The sequence below is a fragment of the Lytechinus variegatus genome, chromosome 4 (assembly GCF_018143015.1).
Source record: "Lytechinus variegatus isolate NC3 chromosome 4, Lvar_3.0, whole genome shotgun sequence".
NCBI classification, from domain to species: Eukaryota; Metazoa; Echinodermata; class Echinoidea; order Temnopleuroida; family Toxopneustidae; genus Lytechinus; species Lytechinus variegatus.
In genome coordinates, this window is record NC_054743.1 from 58,829,829 (window position 1) to 58,850,237 (window position 20,409).

A 20,409-nucleotide genomic window follows, 5' to 3' on the forward strand; every position below is an offset into this window, starting at 1 on the left:
AGAAGAGATTCACAAGTTATGAGCATGATTGAAAATGACAGAAAAATTAAACTTACCCGTGTTTTCATTTCTTTTTTTCATAGAAATTCCCCAGGCCTTAAAAAAGCAAGAGAGAGAGGGGGGGGGGAGAATGGTTTAAGACAAAAATACAACAATATTGTAGATATAGATTGAGGTAGGTATAAGAAAAAGAAAAGGGGGGGGGAAGGAGTTTGGATGTAAATATTTTGATTCATATAAAGTCTCTATTGATATTATTATTGTTATTACTGTTTTTGGGTTCTTGTTCTTGTTGTTATTATTGTTATTAGATATGATGTAATTAAGAAAAAAGATAATAGATAGATTTCCGCAGAACTAGATGTTTTCTTTAACCCAGACATTAACCCAACAGATTTGGTAGACCTGGGGTAGACTGTCACGTGAGGCATGATTCTGACACAGCAGTCCTCCAGCTTATGTTTCTTGTAAATGAGGTAAGATATATCAGTAAATTGCCGAATTGGGCTCCGTTGCATAGAAGAGACCATCATGGTAACTTTGCCATCCGATGGCAACTTGCATAGAATCCAACTTGCATAGAATCCCTGATTCTGATTGGCTGATGATCTTGTTACCATGGTAACTTTTATGCAACTGGGCCTTGGTCTGCACCCTTTGGTCTACTCTCCATTTGGTCTCATCCCAGAAGAAATTGTAATTCTGAATATTATGAACTTGATAAATATGAGGCTCGACATTAATATTGCAAGAAAGTTAAAATGAAAAGAATGCTGAAGCCCCTTTGCTCGGAATGGTTGCCTGATTATTATGTTATAGAATATAGAATATTACGTAATGTATTTTCCAATCAAGACTGGTATTAAGATAGCTGTATGTATCACAGTGAACAACTTGCCATTTTGCAGCTGGTTTCTCTCCCTTATTATAGACATTTTGTAGACCTTAGAAAAATGGCTCGAAAATGGTAAATTTTATCCGGTAAAGTTTTTCTATTAAATAAAAGAGATACAAACAATTTCTTTTTTCTTCTCCATTTTGCACAGCTTTTCGTAATGAGTATGTACACTTCATTAACCTGTTTTGTGAATACATGTATTTACTTATAAGTCGATTAATTTGAAAAATATTATGTTAATATTCTGTTGATAGTCTGTTTATTTGGTTTTAGTTAATAAAATTAATTTGAAATATATTCTGATAATTTGGTGTTTTCCTCTTTGTAATTGTTTTTATAGGGGGCCCTTGTTAGTGTATGTGCAGATGATAGCTTACATCTATGGAATCTTCGTCAGAAAAGACCAGCAATCCTTCACTCACTCAAGTTCAATAGAGAAAGGTAAGAGTAGAGTCCCCGGCTTTCGGTTTTCCAAAGTGCAAATTCTGTGTTCTTCCATGTTCTGAACGCTAGATTACAGGTGCTTCGGTGACATCTGCTTCAGAATAAACCCCTCAAAAAAGTTTGGAAATCTGAGTGTGGCCATTAATTTCTCCCAACTCCCAATTTTATACAATGCATATTTGATATCATTAAAAAGGTCATTTAATTATCTTTAAAATGATATCGTGCCATCACGAAACGAGCAGGATTCAAAAGTGTTGGATGAGGTCTGAATTGAAAAGCTGCAAAACGAGCAGAAATAGTCATGAAGGGTCAATGAAGAATATTATTCTTTTAGAGAAAATAGGAGTTTATAAGCTTGTGGTTCACTTTCCATAGGCCCTGTCACAAGGTTCCGTGCAAGCCTTATGTGTGACTTGCGGGTGACTGCCTTTGCTACCCGCAGGTTGCCTCCACGTCACACGTACGCATTGATAGTATCTCGCACAGTTGCCTGCGAGAGGGCATGCAAGTCTGATTTGCACGCATAAAAGCTTTGAACATGCTCAAAACTTGTTACGGGTGAGTTGCGGGCAATCACTCACCAGGCTTGCATGGAACAATGTGACAGAGCCTGAAACCCTTTGCGCGCTGATGTTACAATTTTGCACATTCATACAATTAAATTCAACAATCGTAATAATAATTAGCTTTCTCCCCTACCTTTAAATTAGATAAGCTAATAAAAGGCAATAGTTCTTGGATGACATAATGATAATGATGGTGCAATATGGATATCTTGAAGTAAAGAAAATGACATGGAAACAATTGTTATTATTATCATCTCCAAAAAAATTGATTCAGCGTGCAAAGAGTTAAAGCGATTCAAACTGGTGAACAGTACATGCTCGCTGAAAGATCTCATAATCATCTCTATGCATGTCTATTGTAAGCTTATTAAAGGGAAAGTTCACCCTGAAGAAAACTTTGTTGTAAAATTAGCAGAAAAAATAATAAAAATATTGGTGAAGGTTTGAGGAAAATCCGTTAAAGAGTAAGAAAGTTATTAGAGTTCAAAATTTTTGATTTGTGACGTCATAAACGAGCAGCTGTCCCAGTGTGTTATGTAATATAAAATGTATGAATTTCAAATTTTGTATGGTTCCTGATGACTTAATTTTGTTTTCTTTTCATGATTTGGTGTGAAATGATTTGTCTATTGATATACAAAAGTTACAGTGAAAACCATTTTCAATTTTCTGAGAAAATGACATTTCATTGATTTTTTACCATTCGCTATGTAGGAATGCTGCTCGCATATGACGTCACAAATCAAATAATTGAAATTCTAATAACTTTTTAATTATTTGATGAATTTTTCTCAAACCTTCGGCAATATTTTTTATTATTTTTTCTGCTATTTTTACAATAAACTTTCTGTCAGGGTGAACTCCCCCTTTAAAGCTATATATCCACTTGCTAGTCACGAGCTTGAAACTTCTGTGAGGGATGTACAAAACTATTGCAATGAGTGAAAATCTAATAAAAAATGTAACTTTGCAATTGGTCAATATGCACTGGAGTATGTAGATAAAAAGATTGACAAACACAATATGAACTGCGGCCAGCATGAATAAATTTGGTCAGCAGATTTTCCTCAGATGCTTGATTTTGTCATATTGGAATTAACCATCATTTTGAAATGATATTTTCTGTATTCTTCATAATTTTTAAGAGGCCTAATCAATTGAGTTTTCCATGAATTTGATAAAAATCTGTATTTAACAATTTCTATAATTTTTTTTTCTGTTTCTGTATTTTTTACAGAAACAGGGTTCAAGCTAAGAGATAAAGAAAAAAAATACTCTGTGGTAGTTATGCATCTCTGCCTACTTTGACATGAGCTTGAGAGATTGCATATTCTTTTTCAAATATTAAGGAATAAATACATATGTTGAGATATATCAAAATCCTCATGTACCTTTGATATTCTTGGGCTGTTTCTACTATTTCATTGAAATGAAAAGGGTTTTGTACACAATGCAAGACAAGGTTCTGTGTGCTAGTATTTGTTTACCCTTAATTTGTTTAGTATGTCTTTAAATATATTTATTGTATTCTACCTTTTTTCAAAAATTATCGATGTATGATGATAAGAATATTACTTAATAGTGCATCTGTATTGCAACAAATTAATGTATGACTTGCCTACATTTTATCATATAATTTGCTTCACAAATAATTGGTTTGAAAACAGCAGCCTTTTGAATAATTTCACTTTGAATTGTATGTACAAAAGTTGATATTGGGCATGCTTAAGTAACAGAATATTATTAGTGAAATCATTGCTATCAACTTAATACTATGATGCACTAGACCAGTTCGTAGTTTCTTCATGGACAATTTTGGTCAAATGACCTTTCATTTATTTAATTAGATAGGCAGATTTCAAAGCAAGATATGAGGTAAGCATGCCTTACATAGCAGGATGAAGAAATTGAATAGACCAGGTGACTAGAATAGCACATCAATTAACAATCTATGAAGGTATTTGTTGCATTTCTACTTTGAAAGCATATCATAGCATGTTGTACAATGTACTTGGCAAACTGAAATACCAGTCGTTCATGGACGCATTTTTGAATTTTTAGGGATGTGAATGAAAAACACAATTCAAAAGAACATAGGAATAATTGAGACATCTAAGTTGGTGCTTATCTCATTAAATTTTAAACCACCATGTCACTTTTGTACAAATGATCTTCCTTGGAATATACGCAGAATCTTCAGATCATGCGCAGAGTGGAACTACGAACTGGCGTATAGAATGAGCATAAGCCCTGTGTTATAGAATGATATGTGTATGATATTATAATTCAGTCTATCGAAGGCACAATATATATTCTTTGCTTAGGCATGATATTGGAAGACAGTGAAATAACGTTGCCGCTAACGACGAGACCCCAGTGAATGCTGAAATAGTTTGACGTCACTGCAGTCAAGGGTCTCATATATACAACACGATCTCTTCCAACCCTTTATCCACCCTTCCTCTGATTTGTCTCTCGTTCTATTGCTCTCGGTCTTTTATTTTCCCCTGCATTCTTGTATCTACGCCCCTTCATCATAAGGTTTATCTTCTCTCTATTTCATCTATTATTCTTTTTATTCTGTTTCCACTTCTGTTTTCTCCCTCTTCTTTTCCTCCTTCTTCTTCTTCCTCTTTCATCATCTTCTCTTCCTCCTCTTCTTCTTCCCCCTTCTTCTTCATTTTCTTTTTCTTCCTATTCGTTAATCTCCTCCCTTTTTTTCTCCTCCTTCTCCTCCTCCTTCTTCTCCTTCTTCTCCTCCTCCTTCTTCTCCTCCTTCATCTTCTTCTTCTTCTCCTCCTCCTCCTTCTTCTCCTCCTCCTCCTTCTCCTTCTTCTTCTCCTCCTCCTCCTTCTCCTCCTTCTTCTCCTCCTCCTTCTCCTCCTTCTCCTTCTCCTCCTCCTCCTCCTCCCTCCCCTTCTCCTTCTTTTTCTTCTCCTCCATCTCTCCTTCTAATCAATTTTTGTTGTGTATTATATGCGATATTTTCCATATGGATTAAGAAGAAAACACAAAAATAAAATCAAGTATGTGTGACACATTCAAACACTCTGTGACTGAAATTCTCTGCTTGAGATTGCATGTTGTCATGTGTCCGTTGTCACTTTTTCAAAGCACTAAATAGACTGAATGATTACAGGTTCAATTTTTTAAGATGATATTTTTACAGCACATCACAAACCTTGGTAAGAATTTGGACCCTACACCAATGCCTGTAACAGATGATTTATGAATTTTATCAGAAAAAATGGATTAATTTCTGCATGATGCCTTTTGGAAAGGATATTTAATGAATTACTACTTGTAGATGGTGATTAGAGTGGAGGGTCGGAATGACTCGATCTCCTCTCTCTTCTTTTCCATTCACAGTCGTCATAGCAGAGGTGATGCCAATTTGCTGAATTGACAATGTGTAGTGATCTATTTATAGCCTGCGATGTGCGTGTCCCTTGTGACCCAGCCAGGTTGTCTCTGGCCGATGCATAATGTATGTGATGGAATAGTTGGCGGATCTTGCCACAGGTCCGCAGACTTTCTAGATTGAAAGGTGGCTCGGCAGTCCGAGGGGTGATTCTGATATATCGTGGCTCGACAGTCGGAGGGGTTATTCCAATATTTTATTTGTGCAATGAATTCTGTCCATGAATCATACATAATCTGGGGAGCATTTCATGATACAAATAGTCAGTGATTTTCACCAACTGTTGTTATAAGCTACTGAAATACTTGCATCTGAATGGCTGAGAGCAAATTAGTCATTGAAAATACTGGCAAGGTCCTTCATGAAACCCTGCACAGCAAAAACTGTTAACTGGTGTACATAGAGGACCACACCAGTTATTTTACACCGGTGTTAGATTGGTGGTGTTAGTTTTACACCTACATGTATAGATGGTGTTATTACAACACCTATGGTTGTTACATTTACACTCTTTGGTGTTATGTTCAATCTCTAGGGTGTTATTTTAACACCTCATGATGTGGACCTCTATTAACACCAACTGGTGTCAGTTTTAACACCACAGTTTTTACAGTGTGGGTTTAACACTATACCTTATCCTAAACCTAACCCTGAACCTTACAAAAACTTCTATTGCAACCCTAACCCTGTATCTTTTGATGAAATAAGATCCCAAGCAATCGTTGCAGGACCAAATGTTGTGTTACCGTAATGATTATTTTGCTCTGTGGTTACTCTCATGTGTACAAGTGTGGATACAATGCATCTCACAAAAAAACGGAAACCCGTTTTCAGAGATCGATTTCACAACTACTAAAAATATATTTTACTAAAAATATAGATTTGATACTCATGGCAAGAGTGGAATATCCTCTCCAATTTTATATCAGCAGCTAAGCAAATCATTCATGCTTGGCAGATACAAACAATAAATATTGAGCCACATCAGAAACGATTTGCACAGAAGCTCACGTCTGAATCTTATCCACTCTCATTTCAGGGATCAGCAAGAGAATCTTAACAAAAGAATACAAAAGAAATGCTAATGAGCCAATTGTCAAATAAGCACAGTCATGGTATCTCGAACCAATCTTGTGCCATTTTTGTCTCACCTGCGAAGCAAAGTGAGACTATAGGCGCCGCTTTTCCGACGGCGGCGGCGGCGGCGTCAACATCAAATCTTAACCTGAGGTTAAAGTTTTGAAATGACGTCATAACTTAGAAAGTATATGGACCTGGTTAATAAAACTTGGCCATAAGGTTAATCAAGTATTACTGAACATCCTATTAGAGTTTCATGTCACATGACCAAGGTCAAAGGTCATTTAGGGTCAATAAACTTAGACCATGTTGGAGAAATCAACATCGAAATCTTAACCCGAGGTTAAGTTTTTGAAATGTCATCATAACTTAGAAAATATATGGACCTAGTTCATGAAACTTGGACATAAGGTTAATCAAGTATCACTGAACATCCTACATGAGGTTCATGTCACATGACCAAGGTCAAAGGTCATTTAGGGTCAATGAACTTTGGCCAAATTGGGGATATCTGTTGATTTCCCCTCATAACTTTGAAAGTTTATGGATCTGATTCATGAAACTTGGACATAATAGTAATCAAGCATCACTGAAAATTTTGTGCAAGTTTGAGGTCTCATGATTAAGGTCAAAGGTCATTTAGGGTCAATGAACTTTGGCCGAATCGGGGGTATCTGTTGAATTACCATCATAACTTTGAAAGTTTATTGGTCTAGTTCATTAAACTTGGACATTAGAGTAATCAAGTATCACTGAACATCCTGTGCGCGTTTCAGGTCACATGGCCAAGGTCAAAGGTCAATGAACTTTGGCCGAATTGGGTGTATCTGTTGAATTACCATCATAACTTTGAAAGTTTATGGATCTGATTCATGAAACTTGTACATAAGAGTAATCAAGTATCACTGAACATCCTGTTCGAGTTTCAGGTCACATGATCAAGGTCAAAGATCATGTAAGGTCAATGAACTTTGGCCATGTTGGGGTTTTTTGTTGAATAACCATCATATCTCTGTAAGTTTATTGGTCTAGTTCATAAAATGTGAACATAAGAGTAACCATGTATCACTGAACATCTTGTGCGAGTTAGAGTAGTATTCAGAGTCAGCAATGCTGCTATATTGAACCGCGTGATGCAGGTGAGACGGCCAGAGGCATTCCACTTGTACTTTGCCTATCTCACATGGCGCGCACATTGCAGAAGCGCGTGCAAACACAGCTAGAGCGACAACACGTGCAAATACAATGCATGCTGCAACGTCGCGAGTATACCGCACTGCATGCATTATACAAGTGCATAATATGCATGCAAATGTAAGATCCAGTTCAACGATCATTGGACTAATCTAATGCTAATGGCCAATAGATATAGTTTTTCCCTGGAATTTTAAAGCCAAAATTACAAATTTAGTATGTGGAAAGTGGATACCGTCGGCAATGCATTGTTTGGATTGTGAATGTGACTGTGTTTCCGATTGTTATTCAGACAGTGCAGTGGTCAGTACAACACAGTGACAGTGAGTGAGTACCGTACCGGTGCATTTGCAATTGCATTGCATAGATTCTACAAGTAAGTTTATGTGTAAGTTACATGTGCATTTAGACTGTTAGTCTGTTTTCGTGAAATAAAGTCCATGAAGAGAGCATATCCATTTGAAGAGAAGATCTTGATTAATGCAGAGATTCTGGATGCAACAAAGCAGGCCACAACAACACTACAACAGTGGTTGTTCTTTGTAGAGCATTTTCCCCAGTCTCTGTCTGCAAATGAAAAGCAAAGCCTTGAAGAAGAATTTTGCCGCTTTCAAGTGGAGGAGTTCTCCAATGATATCACACATGCTGAGAGAGTTGACCAGGCCTGGCATTCCATATAAAAAATGACCTCAGTTGCAACAGGCTTGCACAAGTTTCCCTCAATGACCAAAATGGCAAGACGTATTCTCGTCATGTACCACAGCAATGCAGACTGAGAGAATTTTCAGTTTGGTCAACAAGAACAAGACAGAATTCAGGTCTCTCCTTGGTACAAAAATGCTGGGTAACCTTATGACAAGAAAGATGGACCTCATGTCTCATGGAACTCCTTGCTACTCTGAAATATTCACAGGAACTTTTGGCAAAAGCAAAGAGTGCTACTGCAGCAGGTTTGAAGGGCTCAGACAAAGAATAGATGCAAGTCTTTCATTAAATCAGCCCTCTATCAATCTCATCCAAATTTTCATTCAGGATATATCCACAGTACAGTACAATATTGTAATGGAAATACATGTTTTTGAAGTTGGTACAATTCCATGGAAAATGTTCACTTTAGAGAAAATATGAAGTTTCAGATTTCACTTAAGCAGTCAAATTTTCTTAAAAAGTAATTTATAAAGTCTCAATTTCCAATAGAAAAATCACAATATTAATAAAATTTGGTATTTTTTTCCATCATCAAAAAAATAGAATAGTAAATTGCAAAATGTAAAAAATGTGGCTATTTTTAAACAATTTATTTTTCCTGTCTCTACTAAAAGCAAACAAGGTCCCAGAGGTCTCTTTTAACTTTTGAATAGTTTATTAATGTTTAAATCAACAGAAAATAATCGTTAAATTTCATGCCATTCATCAATGTTAGAGAAATCTTCCTTCAGATTTGTGTGATTTCTTTACCATTATCAGTGTCATGTCCGTTACGTTTTTCACTTAAAGTTTTCACAGCTTACAGGAAATTTGTCTAAAGGTATTGCAGATTCAGATTCTATGTTAGAATTAAACCCCCTACCATGTGTACCAATCATTTTCCCTTACCACTTCTCATTTTCATAAAAATGGCGTAACGGACATGACAATTCGCGTAACGGACATGACACCTTATATATGGCAAAAGGCAGCATTCACAAAAACAAAATATTAGGCTCAGTGTCACAGACTGAGGTCAGTCTCAATTGTTTTAGGATAGCTGAATGTAATATTTCCTAGAATCTGCATGTCATTCAAGCTCTTTTTAGAAGTTGGTGAATGATGAAAGTTCAGCTCTTGTTCTGGTAGATTTTTCTGAGAATTAATGGTATGCCACATAATATTAGGATAAGATGCAGCTAGATCTGGCAACATACTCAGATCACAATCTGCATCATTTGTGTTTGAAGAAACATTTGATTATCTTAGGTTTTTGCACTGACAGTTTGGAGCATGATAAAACTCCAACTTGTGAATTCATTATCATTGATGATATTACGGTACTTCAAAGTATCTGACTTTCACCAACCTCTACATGTACATGTACTTCTTCAGTGATGGCACGGGCTCACATTTAAAAGCAAGTTCGTATTCGGATATCTGTGTTACATGATGTAGCTCTATGAATCCATGAATCTACAGTGGCACTTTTTTGCAGTATCACAAAGCAAAGGGGCCGTGGAAAGAATGTGGCGCGATCAATAAATTATGTCATCATAGTATTTTGGTCAGCCATAATCACAATTTGAATGATGTATCTTCAATTGTACACCAGCAGCACGGATAATACAACGAAATTAGATACAGCCACATTTGTCAGCAAGCAAGATCGTAAGATTTAGAACATCCAAGATTTGATGAAAGGATGATTATACTCAGGATGATAGTTATTTTGAATGAAAAAAAAAATCTCAGAAGCTAATACATGTACAAACATTTCGATTGCCTTTCAACTCATATACCTAATCGATAATGAAAGACCGGTTTCCAGGTACTGCTATTAAATTTTTATTAAAATACTTTTTAATACCATTTTTTGTAATCTTAAAGCTGACATTAATACTAGTACATGTTCTTTATCATACAATACATTCCATAATATGTTCATCTTGGATTTATACAGGTCTGGTACATTTTGTTTTCTTCTCACAAAAAATGAGATTTGGTCTTCTCAGTGTGCCGTAGTGGTATGATAAACATTGTATTAGATATAAAATTATCACTTAGGCTATAGCTATTAAATTAATGATACCTGCTAATAATATCTACATATTTTTCTTTAGTGTTAGTAAAGGTACTTTGCTGTTACATAATTACATTCATTATTCATATTTCTTTCATTTTCAAACTAAGAAGTGCTGATGAAGTTCACTTCATAAGGGTGTCATGTCCGTTACGCTAGTATATTATCAAATATTGAGGCATGAATAAAAAATAATCTTTTCTATCAACTTTTTCTCCTTTAATTAGGTGTGGTGGATGGTAGTAACTGGAAAATTCTCATTAACTGTTGTTAACCGGTGTGAAATAAATTTTTCTAAATATTTTTGGGTTTTATAAATATTGTACAAAAAGACCCCCTCTCAAATTGCAAAATAATAGGAGATATTACAGATTACCAGTTATGATATGTGTCTCTAACCTCTAGCCTTAACATGTAAACAATTAGACTTGTACCACATCTTGTAATAAAATAATTGTATTCGCTTACAAAAAGTGGACAAAACTGTCATGTCCGTTACGCTTCGTGTGTCATGTCCGTTACGCTACATTTTGAGATAGGAATACAGAATGCACTGCAAAACTGTTGTTAAACACCATTTTATGGATAGAGCATGATCTTAAGGTTAAATTAACACCAACGTCAGGTCAATGCAATCTAAGAATTCACAGGAATTTTGATAAGCAATAGGAGGTAAAAATGCTTCGTCCATTTCGTGTCATGTCCGTTACGCTCACAAAGAGTGCAATTTCTCCGCAACTGTTCAACAAAATGATTTGAAATTTTATGTGTATGTAACTGATACTTAAATGTGTCTGATAAGCTTAGTAACAATTATCAAATGACTGCTAATTCTACTGTATAAACCTTTGAATTACAAAAAATTGTCTGAACGTCATGTCCGTTACGCTGGAATTGACCAAGTCTAAAAATTTGGTACAATTTCATGAAATGAATCCTGTTGATTTTCCTGTTTCATGCTTCATTACATTGGGACAAAATTAAGATCTTTGTCTTATTTATTTATTTCACATATTTAAAAAGGGTGACCCAATCAGTACAAACACTGGTTTTCGTTGGGGCCCTTTAATTACAAAGTAGATTCACATAATATATACAGATATAACAAATTTATAAATACAAACTTATGTATACAATAGACTAATTTAAAATGTTACACGTTTACAGAATAAGGTACAAATTTAACAGTTAAAAGTTAGAAAGGTGATGGTAAACAAAGCGAATAGCAATGCAGCTACAGATTACAATACTTATCTCTACATAATTGAACTACCGGTATATAATGTAGGCCTACTCATGTATACACCCTCAATACATACTCACGGGCCACCTACTTTCGCACACACATTCCACCCCCACCCACCACACACACTCATCCATATTTATATACACTGTAAAAAACAAAATGCTAATTTAGCACATACAGCGCTGTACAGCGACTGCACCACGAGTGCTGGTTTTCTAGTTCAAATTTAAACTAGAATTTTTTTTCTAAAGTTGGCAAGTATACCTTTGTTGTTGGCCACTGACTGGATCAGTCCATTCTCGACAGTCCAATTTTTGTCTCACCTGCGAAGCAGAGTGAGACTATAGGCGCCGCTTTTCCGACGGCGGCGGCAGCGGCGTCAACATCAAATCTTAACCTGAGGTTAAGTTTTTGAAATGACATCATAACTTAGAAAGTATATGGACCTAGTTCATGAAACTTGGCCATAAGGTTAATCAAGTATTACTGAACATCCTATTAGAGTTTCATGTCACATGACCAAGGTCAAAGGTCATTTAGGGTCAATGAACTTAGACCATGTTGGAGGAATCAACATCGAAATCTTAACCTGAGGTTAAGTTTTTGAAATGTCATCATAACTTAGAAAATATATGGACCTAGTTCATGAAACTTGGACATAAGGTTAATCAAGTATCACTGAACATCCTGCATGAGTTTCACGTCACATGACCAAGGTCAAAGGTCATTTAGGGTCAATGAACTTTGGCCGAATTGGGGATATCTGTTGAATTCCCATCATAACTTTGAAAGTTTATTGGTCTAGTTCATTAAACTTGGACATTAGAGTAATCAAGTATCACTGAACATCCTGTGCGCGTTTCAGGTCACATGACCAAGGTCAAAGGTCAATGAACTTTGGCCGAATTGGGTGTATCTGTTGAATTACCATCATAACTTTGAAAGTTTATGGATCTGATTCATGAAACTTGTACATGGGAGTAATCAAGTATCACTGAACATCCTGTTTGAGTTTCAGGTCACGTGATCAAGGTCAAAGGTCATGTAAGGTCAATGAACTTTGGCCATGTTGGGGCTTTTTGTTGAATAACCATCATATCTCTGTAAGTTTATTGGTCTAGTTCATAAAAAGTGGACATAAGAGTAACCATGTATCACTGAACATCTTATGCGAGTTAGAGTAGTATTCAAAGTCAGCACTGCTGCTATATTGAACCGCGTGATGCAGGTGAGACGGCCAGAGGCATTCCACTTGTTTCTGTTTAACCTGGTTTTGACATTGAATTTCAAACTTGTCTCGCTCATTAAATGTTTGTCTCATATTCTTGTATCAAAATAAAGAGGAAAAATTTAATTATATGACTATGTGAATGAAATATCATAGTTTATTTGCCTTTGAAGAAAAAGACATGGGAAACCCAGTTACCTTTTTTGTGGGACGCACTATGTTATATAATTGTAATTGCAAATTTTTTCTCCTTTTTTTTGTTTTTACAGGATAACATACTGTGATCTCCCTTTTCAAAGTAAATGGCTATACATCGGAACAGAAAGGGGGAACGTCCACGTTGTTAACATAGAATCGTTTGTGCTTTCCGGTTATGTAATCAATTGGAACAAAGCAATCGAATTGTAAGTATTCTGAATGATGAAATCATTGCTGGGCTGTTAATACCCTGTATCTAAAAAAAAATAATTGAGAATATAGAGGATAGAGCAGAAAAAGCCCTATATAGGCTTATGAGATTAATGACAATCTTCTTTTGTCTAGAAATGGTTCTGTAACTCAAAAGCTCAAAAGAATATCTTTCCTCAATCCACTTCTCAATTTTTCTTGACCAACTGATTTGGATTATTATTGTAAATGTGATTGTTATTTATTATTATTATTTCTTATACATTGTACGTGCTATGGTGCTTCTTGTTTTTAGCACCACTGAATATTGATAAGTATTCATAATTGTTTTCTACAGGAATTCACAAACTATTTTTAAATTCTAGACAATGTGAGTTTGCCATTATAGCTATAATTCTAAAATACAGCTTTTATCCTTATTTTTCATTATTATTTTAGATGTAAGGTTGAAACAGCCCAATGACAAATGGACATGTTTTTACACAGCTTTTGATATTATGCTATAATTTATTACATAATCTTTTATTCTTTCTTTTATTTTCTTATAGAAACAAGCTAGCAATTAAATGTTTACAGACTTGGAGTTCCAAACTATTTTGACTTTAGATTAGTTTGTTGCATCAACTGAAAATCGACTCAAAGTCTAGTCAAAGTTACTTTGAAAAGAAGAAAATTTGACTCAATCAAGTTGACTCCAGCTGACTCCCACTAAATTTGACCCCACAGAAGATACAGAGATAAGAGTGTACATTGAGACAAGTGTTTTTGAGTTGCATTGAACCTCTTATGCCCACACTGATAGCATTTGTTGTTCCATTACTGATCTGATCAAAATACAATTACGACTGGGTTCTAGAAATTTAGGGCGCTTGAAATGTCAACCGTCATTATGAATAATACAACGTGTACAGAGAAACTAGGGGCATATACAAGTCAACATGTTATTTGTCACTGTTATGTATAAATATCATATCTTAATCATTGTGTATGTTATTCCATTCAGTATAGGATTTATCTTTTTTGATGAATTGATGAATGCATAGTTTCACAAAATGCAGAATTTTTTTGGTCATTGCATTTGAATTCAGGACGTAACATTTAGTACCTCAAAGTATAATTGCATTTCTTTTGGATAACATATGCTTCTATGATGTTTGAAAACTACATTACTTCTGGGGCCCATAACACAAAACTTAGCAATGATCGTAGAACATTTTTCTATAGAATTAATTCCATTGAAAACTATGTACAATCAAACGTGAAAATCAAGCATACGATCAATCGCTAACCTTTGTGTTACGGGACCCACGATGCTTTGGCATAAAAGTTACCATCATGGTAACTTTGCCATGCAATGGTAACTTTCATGGAATCCTTGATTCTGATTGGCTGTCGATCAGCATTACCATGGTAGTCACCATTGGAAGGCAAAGTTTACCATAATGATAACTATTATGCAACAGGACCCTGTGCTGTCAGGTGTAACATTCTAACAGTGTAACACTGGATAAATCGTTCCAATTCTTAAGATAGGACGTACTTGCCTTGACATAATTATCAAAAAATCTTTTGACGAAAACTCTGTGACCATGTTGTCATTACAGCTTACTGTTGATTCATCACAAGAAAGTTGTTAACTCTTGAGGGCCCTGATAAACCTCGTAGCGTAGGCTTTGCTTCTCAGATGGTTCAATCACAAATTTCGTTGTTGTAATTGTAGGAAGATTCATCATGCAAGATGAAAGCTCCACTTTGTTGGCCAATACTAGTTTGATTAAGAATGTTGTCTGCAAAGTTGAAAAGAATTCCCCAAATTTTAGGAACTAAAAAAAAAAAATGATAGAGACTCTTCTGCAAGCAAAGGGTTGAATTCTGATAGGAAAGGGAACCAATATACATACAAATGATTTCAATTTGCAAGTTACAGATGTTGGAATTCTGATTGTTGCATATATTCAGAATTTTTATGCCCCCGCAGACGAAGTCTGGAGGGGGCATTAAGCGTTGCCGCTGTCCGTCTGATCCTGTTAAGAGGGGGCATCTGTGTCCTTGGGACATGTCAAATTTTTATTTACTTTGTTCTGCTTTTTGCTTTTTTTTCATCTGTGGTATGGTTTATGGTTTTACTATTGGTACACCGTGTTTACACATTGACTCGGCTCAGGGGTTGAACACGAGAGCCGTGCTCAACACGGCAATTTTATGCTGTGTAAACGCGATCAGAGTGATCCGCGATCCTACAAAATCGAAGGTTTCAACCCGCGACCCGAGTCAGACTCAGCAATTTTTTCGTGTGTAAACAGAAAGCCGTGTCGAACTCTCTTGACCTAGGTCACTGCGCGCGCTTTCACTTTTGGCTGTGTTGTTGTTCGCACGGACAAGATTCGATTCCGGCGGTGAATTTCCCGCGTTTAATTTGCGACGTCATAATTCTTCTTCCGTTCGAGATCCGCGAGCCGTGTTGAACTCGCCTTTTTATATGTACGTATGAACGCGATCTCTGATCCCTTCTTCGCAGTGTTCAACCCGGCTCGTGGATTCAACACGCGAGCCGAGTCAATGTGTAAACAGGGTCATATTGACTCAATCCTCCTATTTCTTTTTCCTCTCAGATCAAGAAAAACCCATCCAGGTCCAGTTGTACATCTTAGTGATAACCCAGTAGATGGAAATAAGGTGAGATATGAAAAACAGTAAATATAATCCTTTAAGAAATTTCATGGTGTAGTGGTTCTGACTGTCGCCTTGTAATCAGAGGGTCATGTGTTCATTTCTAAATCGCTTAGAAAAGTACCATACATCTGGCTAGAAAGAATGCCACTCTGATTTTGTCCATTTTTCAGCAATTGCACATGATCTACCGGATTAATTTGGCACATATTTTTCAAATACATAACAGATACTTGTACTTATTTTATTGGATTTTGTTCAAATTCATTTTTAGGGCGTACCCACGACTGGCATTTATCTTTAAAGTGGGTGCATGTGTGTTCAAGCTTGCATTGGTTGAACCCCTCCCCTCTTTATCTGCAGTCCCTATTAAGATTTTTATTCTATTCGAATTTATTGATATTTAAATCCTTTTTTTTTTAAATCTGCAGTTACTAATAGGTTTTGAGACGGGTGCCGTGGTATTATGGGACCTGAAGACGAGAGTGGCTGAATACCGGTATAACTGCAGCCAGCCCGTCCGCAGCATCGCCTGGCACTACGAGGGCAAGCAGTTTGTGTGCAGCCACATGGATGGCACGCTCACGATATGGAACGTCAAAAACTGCAACAAGCCTGCCAATATCATCTCTCCTCACGGTGAGTTTTATATCCAATTTTCTTTCCCACCATTGTAATTATAATTATGGTAGCTACTTATGTAAGGCACAGGTCCACCTTTCGGTGCTCATGGCACTTTAAGAAAAATAAACACAAACAATAACAGAAAACGAAAAGAATAGAATTTGGAATTCTCCTGAATAAAACACACTGTTAAACTGTTAATGGGAGAACAAACAAGTTTTCAGTTGGGACTTGAATATATCTGTTGATGAAATTTATTTGAAAAGAAGAATTTCTATATATCAAGCCTTGCAAACTGTTTCCAAAGTTGTTAAGAGTATCCTCTTTTTTTCAACCCCCTGATCTTAAGGTTATTAAAAAATAGGATGATTAAAGGAAGATTAAATACAAACTGTAGATGACAGTGTCTTTCTAACTTTCCATTTTTTCATAAGAGTAATGGAATAAAAAAAAAAGATAATTCTTAGTATGGGAACATGGCTATGCATACAAGATTTTTTTCCCATGGGGTGCAGAATTATGTAATGCGCTCAAGGATGCATTCAAGAGAGGAAGCAAAGTGATTGGGCTGATTTTTGAGGATTTTTTTTTATTACGATTTGAAATGAATTGGAGCAATCAGTACATATTTTGAAGGGAAAGTGGGAAAAATTTGCAATGAAAAGAGGATTTTGAAATGGTCTAATCTTATATAATCTAAAACCATTGTATCATGACCATTCTGTCTTTTCATCCAGCCCATTTACCTTTTCTAGTCATGCTCATACTCACATTTTCTGTTAATAGAGATGTTGTGATGTGGTGGTTCAGTCACTTGACTCTTAAGCTAAGGGTCGAGGGTTCAAATTCCACCTGGTGGCAATGTCCATTGCCAAAGCACTAATCCAAGTTTGTCACTCTCCACCCAGGTTTTAAATGGGTACCCAGTGGGATGTGAACATCAGTGTGATTAGATTGGCATGTATGAACTGGTAAACTGTGGTTGCCCAGGCAGGTTGCTCCCCAGGGAGTGAAGATGGTGCACTTTATGTGGGGAACAGTGATGGATCCAGTAACCTGGGTTACAATGAGTAAATGTAAAGCACTTGCAAACACAATTATTATGCACTACATGTATATGAATGCAACTATTATTAGGTGATCTGTCAATCGACAGATCAACTATTAATTTCGTTCGAATTTTCTTTTTTATTTATTTTTATTTCCCACCTCTTCTTGTGAGCACAAAATCTCAAAATCTACATCATCAATTATCTTCAAAATATCATCAGATATGGGGACTTATCATTAGTATTATTTTAGTGTACTCAAAACTAACTTTTGCTTTTTAATTTGTTACTTTGCAGCCAAAGTACCTGCCAAAGGATTAAAACCAGAGCCGTGTGCCCCCGTGCCCAAGGTCGAATGGGCATCTGTCAAAAGCGGGTGAGTTTGGCACCATTTTTTATCAATTTCTTTAAATCATAAAACCCTTTCAAGATTTTATCAACTTCTGTACTATACCCCCAAATACATTCTATGCAATTTCTTTCATTCAAAAGAAATTTCTTCTCTTTGTACCAAACATCCTTTGTAGCCTTCACAATTTAAGTTCGCCTGTCAAAATCTTTCTTATATCACTTTTATGTTCATTTCAGTGAAGGAACTGTGGAGCATTTCGTGAGCAATTTTGTTTGTGATTTTCACTTACAATTCGGTGGATTTACAATATGGTGCGCCATCTATGGGTTGCAGCAAACAGGCCAAATTTCTAACTTAAAGAGAAATACCAGTAGTTGCAGTAAACACTGATATCATGAGAAAGTCTGTAAAACCAGGCTTAATTGTCAGTATATCATCGAGGATCTAGATCTGGTACAGTTACATAAAGTGAACTTTGTGAAATCTTGAAATCTATGCTGAAAAATGTTCTCACTGAAGATCACCAACACAGATAAGCGCCCGTGGGACAGTGTAAAAATTGCTCTGAATTTCAGCCCGATGCTTGACCCGAATCCTGTGCTTGTTTGCTGATTTCTCAGCAATTACACAATTTCTTCCAGAATCCTTTGGCACATCCATGTATTTTTTATTTAATTATGCAAACAGACACTTTGGTGGTCATTACATTGGATTCTATACGAACTCATTTTGATATCGTTACCACAACCGGCTTTTACCTTTAAAATTCACCAAAAATGGTCTAAATTTTGCAAGGAAATATGCGGGCAAATTTATCTCCGCCTACTTCCTGGACCCTCATAAAATGCATATCCGGTCGAGCTGCGTTGGCCAGCGCTGAATAATCGCATGCATTTATTCACTTTAATAGCACTAGCATGCGCAACAGATGTCTACTTTTACCCATGATGCAATGCGAATTTCGGCCTGTCCGCCACAACTGATAGATGTTGCACCGTATTGTGAATCCACCGAATTGTTACAAGCTTCTGAAATCCTTGCATCTGATTGGCTGAAAACAAGATAGTCAGCGGAAATTATTGACAAACCTTTCATGAAATACTCCTTGTTGTTTGTCCCTTTCTTATTATGGGAACATTTATAATAGTTGTGTAATAAATAGATGTTCAAGGCACATTTTGATAAAGTAATTATGAGAGACTTTGAGAATGACAGGTAGTTCTTTCTTATTTGCTAAATAATCACCAATGAACATTTATTGGTGAATCCCATGTAACACAAGAAAGGTTCACCAGTCGTTCTTAAAGTCACTCTTTAAAGAACAGCGTTATGAAATGGGCCCCCTGGGCACATACTCATTATATTTCGGTATCAAGATATTATGGAACATTTAAGTATCTTTAGCTCTGAAATGTATTAGTGGTTAGTCTGCCTTTGAAAAAAAATATGAATACATTAATGTACATGCATATGCTGTGACATTGAAGACAAGACTTATTTCGCTATGCAAACAAAAATTTCCCATTTTTTACAGAAATAGTTAAACAAAAAAAACATCTCAAGGGAGACAAGAAAGTAGTCTTTACGAGCAGGCTCTTTTATGGAAGGTTTATGTATTACATATTTCTGTGCAGAAAGTATTTAATGGAAAACCAAAGTAGTATTTTTTTATAGAGAAATGGTTGAAGGTTGACGGGAATGGGTTTGGGGGTGGGGGTATTATCTCTGTCATTTGATTTTTCTATAAGGATTCTTTTCATGTTTTCTCCTCTCTTGTGTGTAGTTTTGGTCTGTTCCAGTCGTGAGTTTCTCCTCTGTCGTTTATTCATCCATTTCATATTCCTACCATCAATTCTAAACTCATCCTAATTTTATTGTAATTTGCTAAATGCAGCCAGACAGGGCGATTCTCATGTTTTATCAATATGTTCATCAGTGTTAATCTTAATTAAAATTTCATTTGATGTGAATGCTCTATGCGAGATACATGGCTTATAACATTTCATATATATATATATATGCTGTCATGTACAACAAGTTGTCCATGTTCATGCTCATATCATTCTTGTAATCAGAATGAATTATAAGAGGGCATATAATTATCGTCAAGTCAGTTTTAGGGCATGGAATGGATTCATCCTATGCCATCTCCGGTACCATGAACAAAGAAGTGCTTCCAGACCGGTCTATCCAGCATGGTTGTCCTCAGTTCATTAATACTTATTAATAGCATAAATCATGATTGTTCATTAATCAGACCATTAATTTCCAGTAGGGAATGGTTTAACTGCGAATAGATTTATGGTAATTTGTTTTTAAAGCTTTTCTAACTCATTCTTTTCATCATTCATGGAATGTGCAACTTCAAAATCTCATTACAAGAAAGGGCAATGCATCAATAGAGATGTATATGACTTACTTGTAAAAGGCTTGTTATTTTTCCCACCTTTTTTTTT

The 20,409-nt window shown here is 35.9% G+C and overlaps 1 protein-coding gene across 3 annotated transcripts in view; it reads left to right on the forward strand.

Annotated features, from left to right (window-relative positions):
- Positions 1 to 400: 400 nt before the first annotated feature.
- Positions 401 to 20,409, forward strand: part of LOC121414403 (syntaxin-binding protein 5-like) — a 72,572-nt gene continuing 52,563 nt past the window's right edge. For all 3 annotated transcript variants that reach the window (XM_041607565.1, XM_041607566.1, XM_041607567.1), the window contains exons 1-6: positions 401 to 476; positions 1,239 to 1,339; positions 13,120 to 13,254; positions 15,871 to 15,934; positions 16,360 to 16,567; positions 17,899 to 17,977. In XM_041607565.1, coding sequence (XP_041463499.1) covers positions 459 to 476; positions 1,239 to 1,339; positions 13,120 to 13,254; positions 15,871 to 15,934; positions 16,360 to 16,567; positions 17,899 to 17,977 — 605 coding nt within the window. In that variant the 5' untranslated portion in view covers positions 401 to 458. The remainder of the gene's footprint in view (positions 477 to 1,238; positions 1,340 to 13,119; positions 13,255 to 15,870; positions 15,935 to 16,359; positions 16,568 to 17,898; positions 17,978 to 20,409) is intronic.